The sequence below is a fragment of the Equus quagga genome, chromosome 15 (assembly GCF_021613505.1).
Source record: "Equus quagga isolate Etosha38 chromosome 15, UCLA_HA_Equagga_1.0, whole genome shotgun sequence".
Lineage (NCBI taxonomy): Eukaryota > Metazoa > Chordata > Mammalia > Perissodactyla > Equidae > Equus > Equus quagga.
The window spans coordinates 71,148,263-71,160,429 of record NC_060281.1 but is presented as its reverse complement, the minus strand read 5'-3'; the positions used below and the strand labels follow the sequence as shown (position 1 = coordinate 71,160,429).

General features: G+C 44.7%; 1 protein-coding gene across 1 annotated transcript in view; it reads left to right on the top strand.

The window, feature by feature from the left end:
- The first annotated feature begins 1,197 nt into the window (after positions 1-1,197).
- CFAP251 (cilia and flagella associated protein 251) overlaps positions 1,198-12,167 on the top strand; it is a 61,096-nt gene continuing 50,126 nt past the window's right edge. Inside the window, exons 1-6 of the mRNA XM_046638704.1 lie at positions 1,198-1,336; positions 2,275-2,471; positions 2,643-2,873; positions 3,563-3,976; positions 8,699-8,839; positions 10,633-10,742. Of these exons, the coding sequence (XP_046494660.1) occupies positions 2,295-2,471; positions 2,643-2,873; positions 3,563-3,976; positions 8,699-8,839; positions 10,633-10,742 (1,073 nt within the window). The 5' untranslated portion in view covers positions 1,198-1,336; positions 2,275-2,294. The remainder of the gene's footprint in view (positions 1,337-2,274; positions 2,472-2,642; positions 2,874-3,562; positions 3,977-8,698; positions 8,840-10,632; positions 10,743-12,167) is intronic.

Sequence of the window (12,167 nt, the reverse complement as noted above, 5' to 3'; positions counted from 1 at the left end):
TTCACGTCAACACTGTTCTGTAAATTGCTAAGATGTGCTTGACACGGCTGATGGGAACAAGCAGTGTGTGCAGATCGACCTCTTGAGAATGCTGATTCCTTTTTCCTTCCTTTTATTTTCTCTTTAACATGGCAAAATGGGTCTCAGTGATTCCTGGTGACTCTGTGTGTGTCTTACGTTCTGCCGAGGCGTGCCCCGTCTTCCTTGGGACTGGATTTGCTTGAGTTGGATACAGGTATCAGCTACCCTGATGGGAGTCAGCATTGGGGTGTGCTTCCAGCCACGGGTTCTCATGCGCAACAGGAAAGCCTTCCTGTTGAACATCTTCCCCTAGAGATGTGTACTCCAGCCGTACATCCACAGGCGTTCCCCCTTGTAGCCACTGATATGCTGCATTTACCAGTGTATGCTGTTTAAATTGTGTTCCAATTCCAAGTGTTTTCCAATCTCTTTTTATAAGCCCTAGACTATAATAAACACAGCTTGTCCCATCCAGTTTACTCTTCCCCACTTTTTTTTGAGATGTATGCTTATCAACCAACCTGCATTGGGGCATGGGCGTCGGGGGTAGGGAGAATCATCTACATTTTTTTAAAATGATAGCTGCAGAGACTTCTGCATCAGCGCCTTTGGCTGGTTTCCTGCAGGTCTCCCTTGTGAAACCTGAGAATGGCCACATGTGAGATTTTAGCCCAGAGTCATTTTGAGGTGGAATGATCTTAAGAGGTTTAACCAAACTGGTTTTGCGATAAACATTTTGTGATAAGAACTGCGAGATAATGTAACTTATATAATGTTTAATCCCAGCTAGCTAAAATTCTCTACAGACATGTAGTGCCCCGCTGCGAAAGTGTGGAGGACAGATGAGTGCAGTATCTGTGAGACCAGGAAATTCAGTTTGCTTTTGGCAAACAGAATTTTATCAAACGTTTCGTACTTCACTTAATCTTGTCAAGCCTTTAGAAAGTCAAAATTACTAGTACTGGCTGCTGCAGCGTTCAAAGGATGGCGCCGTGGGAAAAGCAGGGGCGAGTCGAGAGGAAGGTGAAACGAGGAACGCCAACTTCGCAGCTCGAGTCGCGGCGGCGCCTCTCCCTCGGGACCGGCAGGGGGCGTGTCGTCCCCGCTCCTGGGCGCGTGACCACCGTCCACCCCTCTCGCTTTACGGCCCGTCGCCCGCGGCGGCGGTTACCATGGGGATGGGGCTTGGGTGGCAACCGTAACTAGGGAGCCGGTGGAGGTGAAAGCGGCGGCCGACTGCTGGAGGCTCGGAGGTGGCGGAGGGGTCCAGGAGGCGGAACGACCCCGGCCTTTGAGGACGGGGTGGGCACGCTCTGTGAGTCAGGGGTGGGGCCGGCATGGCGGGACCTTGGTGCCACGCGGGGCCGCTCCCCGCTCCCCGTTCCCCGCTCCCCGCTGGCGGGCCGGGCCTGGGCTGCCCCAGGGAGACCGGAGCTGGAGGGAGGCGCAGCGCCCCGGCTCCTGCCGCCCTCCGCTAACCCCCCGCATCCAGGTTGCCTGGCCCAGTCTGGCGGTCGCAAGAGGCTCTGCGCTAAGCCCTGGGCTTGAAATCATAGCCATCGTTTTCCAGGTGGAGGAACTGAGCGTCAGAGAGGTCTGCTTCTGAACTAGCCGTGTGATCTTGAATAAGTCACTTCAACTCTCAGAGCCTCAAACTCGTAGGTTAGTCGTAAGGAATAAATGAGAGAATGTTAGAAGGCCTTTAAACTTTTTAAACAATTGTTACCATTTCTCAGGCGCTCTGGGCTTCAACTGTGTTGAGCATTCTACATATGTCATCTCATCTAATCTTCATAACCACCCCAGAGTTTAAGGTTATCGTTTTTATTTTTCCTGTCAGCAAATTTAGACTCTGAGGAGTCAGTGACTTGCCCAGGGTCACAGAGCGAGTTCATGGTGGAGCTGGGATGCAATGCTAGGAGGGGCTGACTGCAAAACCTGTGCTTTTAACCACCAAGCTACACTGCTTCTTCCCTTATTCACGTTATTACAATTGTAGCAAATGCCTGTGGGAATATGAATATATTTAAAGTGAGTTAGAGATTTCTGAAGTTATTCCTAGAAAGATGAGAGGTCCCAGGATCAATATTTTTAAGATTTGGGACAGGTTTTCCCAGGAGTATGACATTCCTTTTATTCTTGTGGAAAGGAACTAGAGCTGGTATTGCACATTTCATTGATAGGTTAGTGCACCAGGCAATCAAAATGGGAAACAGAGGGCCCTGCTGATTATTATGGTCAAAATTTCTCTAGAGGAAACTCCACAGAGAAGAATGTCAGATGCAGAGGAAAACCCACTAGAAGAAACAGAAGATGGAGAAACAGAAATGGAAGAAGAAGAAGAAGAAGCAGAAGGAGAAGAAGAGAAGCCAAATTATAAAGAAGTAGAAAATATGCAACAGGAATCAAAAGAAGATGACACATTAGCATGGAGAGAGTCTCAGGAGGAGGTGGGGGAGGAGGAGGAGGAAGGGATTGAGGAGGAGGGGGAGGAGGAGGAGGAAGAAGGAGAGGAGGAAGGAGAGGAGGAAGGGGAGGAGGAAGGGGAGGAGGAGGAGGAAGAAGTGGAGGAAGATGAGGAAGAAGGGGAGGAAGGAGTGGAGGAGGAGAAAGAAGTGGAGGAGAAAGAGGAGGAAGAATGGGAGGAGGAAGAGGAGGAGGAGGAAGAGGAGGAGGAGGAGGAGGCTGTCAGAGAAGAAACGGAGGAAAAGGCTGGAGCAGCACAGGAGGAGGTGGCTGCAGGAGTAGAGGAAGAAACCACAGTGAAGCCCCAGGAAATCGCCAAGTCCGTGATCAGTTTGGAGAGACTTAGACCGACTGCTTCCCAGTCAGTCCTGTCAGGAACTTTCTCAGTAAGTAGTAATTGTAATTCATTCATCTGTTCATTCATTCATTCATTCAGAACCATTAATTGAATACTTACTATATGCCAGGCTATGGGGATACCAAACCAAATAAGACACAATCCATTCTCTTAAGGAGCTCTGGGGTGTGTAGGGAGGCAGATTCATAATGGAACATTATGAAACAATATGCTAATTGAGAGATGCAAAGGAAAAAAAAGGACAACTTAACCCAGCTTGGAGGATGGTCAGGGAATGCTTCCTGGAGGAGGTGTGTACCAGAGCTGACTTAAAGGGCTGATGGGGGATAACTGGAGTATGCTTGTCTTAGAACAGAGTCAGTGTGATAATAGGAACATAGGCTTCCCGCAAACTCTCCCTGTAGGGGAACTCGGCTCTGGTCCAAGGAGAAGTGACCCTCTGTAACTAGTCAGGCTTTTGGAGACCACCAGTGCCACTTAGAAGAATGATTTTGCTGTTGTGGGTCTGCCAATAGGCCAAGAATAAACCTGACACACCCATGATTCATGTTATTTAAGTACAAAATGTCCCAGGCTCCTTTTTGTGACACTTTGTAATTCCAGTGTGAGGCTAACAATCAGACTGGCTGATTAGGAATAGAAAAGGAAAATATGTGAAGGAATGTAGCTGCATGGACTGCATTTGGAATCACAATCTCCTTTTTTTTCTTTTTTAAGAAAACCCATAGTGGTAGCGAGTCAAAGCATTCTTTACAAGCAGAGCGTTCGGAAACAAATGAGCTTTCAGGCATCACAAGCTCACAATTAAAATTTCTTGATTTGGATCAAATCAGTTCAGAGGAACAACTCATCAGTTACCCTGAAGGGCAGCCCTCAAGCGAACTTGGGGAGAAGACCGACCAGATACCCCAAGTTGAATGGGGACAAGAAAGGAGAGACTCGCAACCGGAAATGGGAGACTTGGAGGTGGAAAAGGGAGGAAAGATACAAGAAGAAAGAGTATCGCACGCAAATGAAGGAAAAGAAGAAAAGTCCCCTCCCAAAGCAGGGAGCCCAAAGGATTCACTGGTGGCCACCACCACCGAGGACATCTTGTTTCAACAGGGTGACAGTGCCAATGTGTATCCCTTGGTAAGTGTAACATGCTTTTTAATTTCCCCCAGTGCTTTCAGATATTGTGAAATAGGAGAATTTTATGCATATGGGAAAAAATACCACCAGCAAGATCCTTTTTAAACTAATAATAGACTTGTGTCTTTTCCAGTTCAGTTCAGAGCTCTGGCTGGACATGTGTGGCAGAATATGGACGCGAACGCTGCATCTGGGTTGAATAGTGTTGCTCAGCAGGCAGGAAATTCCAGGCGTAGTTTGTTGTGTTAGGATGCTGTTTTTTGTGGGAGACTCAAAGTCTCCCCTCTCTCCTCTCCCCCTCTGTTCTCCTCTTCTCTTTCCCTCCCCTCCCCTCCGCTCTGCTCTCCTTTCTCTCTCTCACGTTGCAATACTTCTCCATCCTACCAATTCCTTCCCTTTCCCTCCTCTCCTCACCTCTTCACACCTGTACAAGCTCCTACAACCATTACAGGCTCCTAAAACTATCCATTCCAAGATGGACCAGAGAGTGAAAGATAGGGAGAAGGGAAAAGCACTGCGAAAAGCACCAGGCAGTCCAAAGGAACACGCCTTTGCTGCCGCTGACGACGTTCCCGGGAGGCTCCATCTGCAAGGAGTAAAAATATTATCATTTACGAAGAGAAGGAAGAGGAGGGTTTTTTTTCTTTCTTTCTCCATCTGCTGCTTTCTGAAGTCTGTTTCCTAAGATTCGTCTCCTTTGTAAAAAATTTTTCCCCGTAGATTCAGGCCTCTGGAAGATTTGTAAGTGATTGAGTGCATATAAAGTGTTTAATGTCCTTCCTAACACACTGTGAGCACTTGACAAGTGTTAACAACTACATGATGATGATGATGATGGTGGTGGTGGTGGAAAAATGCCTAGCAGGGAGTGCAGACAACCGACAGCCTCCTTTCTGTAGATCTGGCTCACTTTGAGCAGTGGCGTTAAAGGTTAAAGCTTGCAGTTGCTCAGTCTGGAAGAAAGGATAACTGAGTTTCAGAGTCCAGGAAGACTTCTATCTTGTTCAGCTAGCTAATAGGAGACCAGGTAACCTCACTGATGAGAGCAGGTGGTCTTTGTGTCCGGGCCCCCGCTCTCGGGACTCAACAAAAGCCACTGCCCAGGTTTGGGTCCCTCGCTAGCCTTGGGCTTTCCTGGAGAACCAGACTTCCCTGGGCCGTCTGTCTCCCTCTGCAGATGTGTTTAGCTCTTTGGGTACACCTCCTTTCTTTTCCCTTTCCTTTCACCTTTATTGTTTTTTTCTTTTTGTTAAAGTTAATAGGTGCTCTTTATAAGAAAATTGAAGACAAAGATTCTTCTTCTCGCACATACTCCCACCCCGATCCCTTTTCCCTGAGGTGACTGCTGTTACAGTTTGGTATAACTGCCTATCTTTCCAGGATTTTTTCTGTGCGTATATAAACATGTTATCTGTGTGCTCATATATGGGGGTGCACACACACAGATACAGGACACACATTTAGTTTTGGGTTTTTTTTTGTTTTTGTTTTCTAACCGTTGAGATATTCTGCATTTCTGCAAAATGTTTTTCCACTTAATATGTCTTAGAGGGCTTTTTATGTCAGTGCATGTAGGTCCACTTCCTCGTTTTAAATTCAACTGTTGCGCAACTGATGGCCATTTATGTTGCTTCTCATTTCTTGCTCTTACCAAAAGTGCCTCAGAGAGCATGCTCCTCCGTCTCTCTTTGTGCCTACAGCATCCTCTTTTTCCTTTGGGGTCCCCTGCTTTATCCTAAAGGCCTGTAATAATTCACAATGCTCATGGTAAATAGGCATAACCATGGGTACCATCTCCAGCCAAGAAACAAGGTATCTTACATTTATGAGAAGGAATCTTATGACTATCAAGTGTAGTGAAATTTTGTTTTTGACAATAGAGTTTTGTTTTCTAGATCACCATGTTTTGGAAAAAGATTGATGTGAGAGGTGGCTATCTCCATGATCATTCACCTTGAATGTTAAAACTGGTGCAAAATGCAAAGATTAATACTGTGTGACTTCAGTCAATTGAGTGCTGCTTGAGTAAGGAAGTTCTGTTACTACTGAGTGAAGTCAGCCTAGTTTTGACCTTGGAAGAGTTGTTTTACCTGGAGACAGGAGTCTAGTTAGGGCTGTTTTCTTTTTATAACTAATTTGTTAAATAGCAAAAGAAATTTACAGGATGAATAAAATGCCGTCTGGGATTAGCCAGTTTCCAAAAGAACAATCTCATTTGAAGAAGTTGGCTTTTAAGAACAAGCCAAATATTAAATTGTTCTCTTCCTAGAAGTTGCAACTTGAGGCACTTATGATTCCGTAATTCTACCACTCACACCCACACAATAAAAGACCTAAATATATATAAGTTACAGGGAATGAGCAGATGGAAACAGGAGAGGATGGGGAATGAACAATGTGGGAGAGAGAAATTGGCCATATTGCCCACTAGGTCTGTCTTGGGAGAAATATATGTACCTCAATTTAACCTAATAAGTATTGTTCAAAGATAAGAAAGGAGACTCAGCAGATTGCATTTCTATACTCCAATATAATTCACTAATTTTTAATAACTAATCACTTAGCCATCATTTTAAACATTCTGCCACATTTGATAAATTGGCCTTAGTTAATTTTTTAAATAGACTTAATTTTTTTGAGCAGTTTTAGCTTTATAGACGAATTGAGGGAAGAGTACAGAGAGCTCCTGTATACTCCTTTATACCTCCTCTACCCCTAGTTTCTCCTTTTATTAATATCTTGCGTTAGTGTGGTGCATTTGTTACAATTGATGAGCCAATGTTGATACATTGTTACTAACTGAAGTCCATTGTTTACCTTAGGGTTTGCTCTTGGTGCTGTATATTCTCTGGGCTTTGAGACCTGTATAATGACATGTACTCACTACGCTGGTAGTAGTTTCACTGCCCTAAAAATCCCCTGTGCCCCACCTATTCATCCCTCAATTCCCCCTCCCCTCAGCCCCTGGCAACCCCTATCTTTTTATTGTCTCCATAATTTTGACTTTTCCAGACTGTCATGTAGTTGGAATCATACAGTATGTAACCTTTTCAGGCTGGCTTCTTTCACTTAGCAATATGCATTTAAGGTTTCTCCATGTCTTTTCATGGCTTGCTAGCTCATTTCTTTTTAGTGCTGTATTATATTCCATTGTATGAATGTACCACAGTTTGTTTATCCTTAATTTTGTAAAAGACTTTGAATGCAAAAAAATACATCAATAAACTACTATTGAATTAAAAGCATTAGTCAGATTTATAGTATCTATGATTTTTCATTTAATAAAATTTTTCTTTTGGATTTATTCTTGGCAGTATGGAACTTTTAATCCTGCTCAAGGGATTTTGTCTCTTTATAATTTATCCTTCCAGGGAAAATGGTGTATAAGGACCAAATACCCAGGCTGAATAATTGTCTTTCTTATGAAGTTACGTAGTGGCTTTATTACACTTTGTCCATTCTACATATTTCTTGAAGTAAATTGAATTTCACAACATTAAGTGCTAACTGTGTGTCTGGTGCTAAGCTGGCTCTAGGTCCTGGGGAGTGGGAAAATAAGAGTTTGTTTCTATTTACTGTTAAAGACTTTCTTTTCTGTTTTAACGGAGAGAGAATTCACATACCATAGAATTCACCCTCTTAGATTTTTTTCAATTGTAGTAAAATACACATAAAATAAAATTTAGCGTCTTAACCATTTTTAAGTGTACAGTTCAGTGCTCGTAAGTCTGTTCCCATCGTCATGCAACAAACCCCCAGAACTCACCTTGCAAAACTGAAACTCTGTCCCCATTAAACAACAAATCGCCGTTTCCTCCACCCCAGCCCCTGGCGTCCACCGTGCTGCTTTCTGTCTCTATGAATTTAACTCCTCTAGGTACCTCAGATATGTGCATCATATAGTGTTTGTCTTTTTCTGACTGGTGTATTTCACTTACATCCATGTTGTAGCATGTTTCAAAAATTCTTCCTTTTGAAGGCTGAATAATGTTTCCATTTTGTCTACTCATTCATCCACTGATGGACACTTGGGTTGCGTCTACCTTTTGGCTATTGTGAAATATGCTGCTGTGAACATGGGTGTGCAAACATCTCTTTGAGAGCCTGCTTTGAGTTCTTTTGAGTGTATACCCTGAAGTGCAATTGCTCAAATATATGGTAGTTCTATTTCCAATTTTTTGAGGAACCACCATACTGTTTTCCATAGCAGCTGCATCATTTCACATTCCTACCAAGAGTGCACAAGGGTTCCATTTTCTCCTCATCCTCGTAAAATTTACCTGTTTAAAGTATACAGTTCATTGGTTTTTATTACATTCACAAAGTTGTGCAACCATTGCCACGATCTAATTCCACAACATTTTCATGACCTCAAAGAGAAACTAGTACCGTTATAAGCAGTCACTCCCCATTCTCTCCCCCCAGCCCCTGGAAACCACCCATCTGCCTTCTGTCCTTGTGGATTTGCCTCTTCTGGATATTTCGTGTAGATGGGATCATACAACATGTGGTCCTTTGTGTCTGGCTCCGTTCACTTAGCATTGTGTTTTCAAGGGTCATTCACACTGCAGCATGCCGTTGAGGACTTTCTTAAAGTGATTTCTCTTCATTGGATTGATAGTATGAAATCCTTCTTCAAGAACTTGTGCCCCAAGCTTCTGGCGTCACCGCTCTGGGCTTGGCACACCGTCATGTCTTGCTGGGTTTACCTTTGTCTTCCAGACCATGACTTGGTCATTTGGATGGAACAGTTCTCTTCCTGTTTACTATATTCGAGATGAAAACCAGAGAGTTCTTCTGTATGTCTGTGCTCACACTGCGATCATCTACAACGTTTCCAAGAATGATCAGCACCACCTTCAGGTATGAGGTTTTTCTGACTACAAGTGGAAGAGCTTGCCTCTAACTTGAGTACAGTGTTTTGTTTGTTATTTCAAGGGCTGGCTTCATTCCATCACTGTCATATTTTCCTATCTCTTTTCTGAACTATAGCAATTCCCGTCTTTAGAAACACATTTTATTGTTCATTATCCCTCTGATTCTAATCAGAATCAATTTACAAACAGCAGTTGATTTCTATTTTATAGTAACAAGGATTTAAAACGTCTATATTTTTTACATTTTTGTAAAAATGTGGTCAGGATTGATCATGTCGCCTCCACAGAGCTGTGGTGAAACATGAAGGGCAGTGTGCATCAGGGATTCGGACCTAATTCACGCTCAGACTCCTTCCCAGGTTTCAAAGGGCTTTGATCCTCATCATCGTACTGAGAAGTGGGTGTTAATATCCTCATTTTACAGAAGAAGAAACTGAGGCTCAGAGCGATTTAACTGAACGTGCCCGAGACGGCAGTAGTAAATGGTGAAGCCAGGTCTTAAACCCAGGGCTCCTGACTTGAAAGTATTAAGTAGGTCAGTTGTCTTCCCCTCCCTCCCGCCCTTCAGCACCTTTCTTCATCTGCACCTCCCTCAGTATCCTACTTGCCTGCCCTCCCTACACCACTCTGCTTCCTCCATTCCTGACATTTTTGATACCTTTCATTTCCATCATTTAACTATTCAAATGTCGTGGTTTTTTTTGGTGTCTGACTTTCCACGAGTTAACTTGGTGAATAGTTCCATGTTACCTTTTTCAATTATCGTACATTTTAGTAAGGACCTTCCTTAGTCAATGTCTAAATCAAAAACATCACAAAGTATTTTCCAAGAGCTCAGTCAATACTCAGCATTGTGCCAGGGATCCGAGACGTGTGGGTGCAACTTAAGGAATTTGCTTTCTAGAAGTCCAGAAATACACAAACACAATCAGCAAGCAGCCCCTCTCAGAACTTGTTGATTGTGCAGCACTGAGCACAGGGCAAGGGAGGGTTGTGTAGGCAGGTCAGAGAGTCAGGGAGTGGGCAGGTGGGCTGAGAAGTAGGGAGCAAGCCAGGCAGGAGTTCAGCCCCCAGAGTCAGGGGGCTGGGAATGGCCTTGATTGTTCATTCATTCATTCCACAAATATTTATCATAACCACTGTGTTTCAGATTTTGGGTCTGTCGTCATGAACAAAACAGGTCTCATTCCCCCATCATGGAGCTCATAGTCTAGTGGACAGACGCTAAACAAGTGAACACATAAATATATAATCATAAATTATAACAGATGCTCAAAAAGAAATGTGAAAATGCTGTAAGAGAATGAGACTCTTAGAGGGTGAGAGGAGACGTACTCAAGGGTAAGGGTCTTGAGTAAGGGTGAGAGGGGACTGACTTTAGGCTGGGTGGGGAGAGAACGAAAAAGGGCTGTTTGTGCTGAGACCTGAAAGATAAGAATGAGCCAACCAGGGATGGTTTAGGGAAGAGCATTCCAGACAGACAGAGCTCCAAGTGTCCCGCCTCATGTGTAAGGCCCAGAAAGGAGGCCAGTGTGCTGGTGCGGAGTCAGTGAGGTGAGACAAGGAAGGAGGGAAACGGGCTACTTCCTGGCCAGGAGTGCTACCATCTTGTTTGTGTTTCCAGAAGATTCCCCTGTTACGTGGGGAAAGGATGGTAGCAGGATAAGAGTGAAAGCAGACCAGCCAGATGCTCCTGGAGAGGGAGCTCAGTTCTCTCGTTGGCGCCCAGGCTGGGCCACACCATTGATGTTTTGGAGCATTTTCTCTCCGTTTCTGTAGGGCCACCCTAACGTGATCTCCTGCCTCTGCATCAGCGAAGACAGGCGGTGGATCGCCACAGCGGACAAAGGGCCCGAATGCCTGGTAATCATCTGGGACTCCTTCACAGGGTAGGCTTGGTGCTCTGTTTTCCTAATTTTTGTAGAGTATCTACCACTATGACCAGCAAAAAATGATAATGCCAGTCAGGGGATGCAGAAGCCGGTGATGGGCTGCAGGTGAGGGGTGAGGTTGCCAGGGAAGGCTGGTTGTCTGGTTGCCTTGTGGCCTGATGGCCTGACGTTATGGCTCTTGGCTCTTTAGGCCCAGAAACCTGGTTTGTCGGTGTCCCAGACTAGCCTGGGCTGAGGGAGGCCAGCTCACACGAACCCAGCTCGGAGGCCCAGAGAAGTGAAGTGACTTTCCCATCTGTGAAGAAAAGAGGCTAATCACACCCACTGTTTAGTTTCCTAGGATTGCCATAAGAAATTACCACAGACTGGGTGGCTTAAAATAATAAAATTTATTCTCTCAGTTCATGAGGCCAGAAGTCTGAATGTCTGCAGGGTTGGTTCCTTCTGGGGCTCTGAGAGAGAATCTGTTCCATGCTCCTCTCCTGGCTTCTGGGAGTTGCTGGCCATCCTTGGTGTTCCTTGACTAGTAGACTAGTCACTCCAGTCTCTGCTTCCATCTTCACATGGCATGTTTTTCCATATGTGCCTCTCTGTGTCTTCTCTTCTATAAGGATACCAGTCATTGGATTTAAGGTCCATCCTAATCCAGTATGACCTCGTCTTAACTAACTACGTACGCAAAGACCCTATTTCTATATAAGGTCACATTCTGAGGTTCTGGGTGGACGTGAATTTTGAGGGGGCACTATTCAACCTTACAGGATTGTTATGAAGATCAGTAGAGCACACCACCTGGCCTGTGACAGATGCTCATAGATGAGTTTTCTTTCTTAATTCCTGGTCCTAGGGGCAGAGAGCAGTGCTGGGATTCATTGACAAGACTGTAAGTCTCTGGTTGGGTATGTGTGGAGGTGGAGGGTGGACAAGTTTGGTTGGACAAGAAGATCAGGAAGAAGTTATGTTTAATGTTCTTGAGTGTTCTAGATAGTTATGTTTATCTGGGACACAGGAACTATTCTCCCCCAGGTGACTGGTGACCTCTGTAGAATTATGTTACCTAATCTTGGTCCTCATCTTACTTGACCTCTCAGTGGCATTTGACATTCTTTTCGCTTGGCTTCTCTAATACCATGGCCGCCTGGTTCTCATCCTGCTTCCTATCTGTTCCTTCTCAGACTCTTCTCAGACTCATCTTCCTCTGGCCATTCCTTAACTGGCCTAAAATGATGAGGATGCTCTTGGTATTGTTCTCCAGCCAGGAAGGAGCAGATCCAGGATTTGAAACCACACCATCTTAATATCAGTAACAATCTGAATGTTTCCTCTTTTTATAGATGAGGAAGTTGCTGGAGGACATTCCACCTGTATGTCCTACGGCCATCTCCTACTAAAATGTCCAGAAGTCCTGTTGCATCTCCCTCC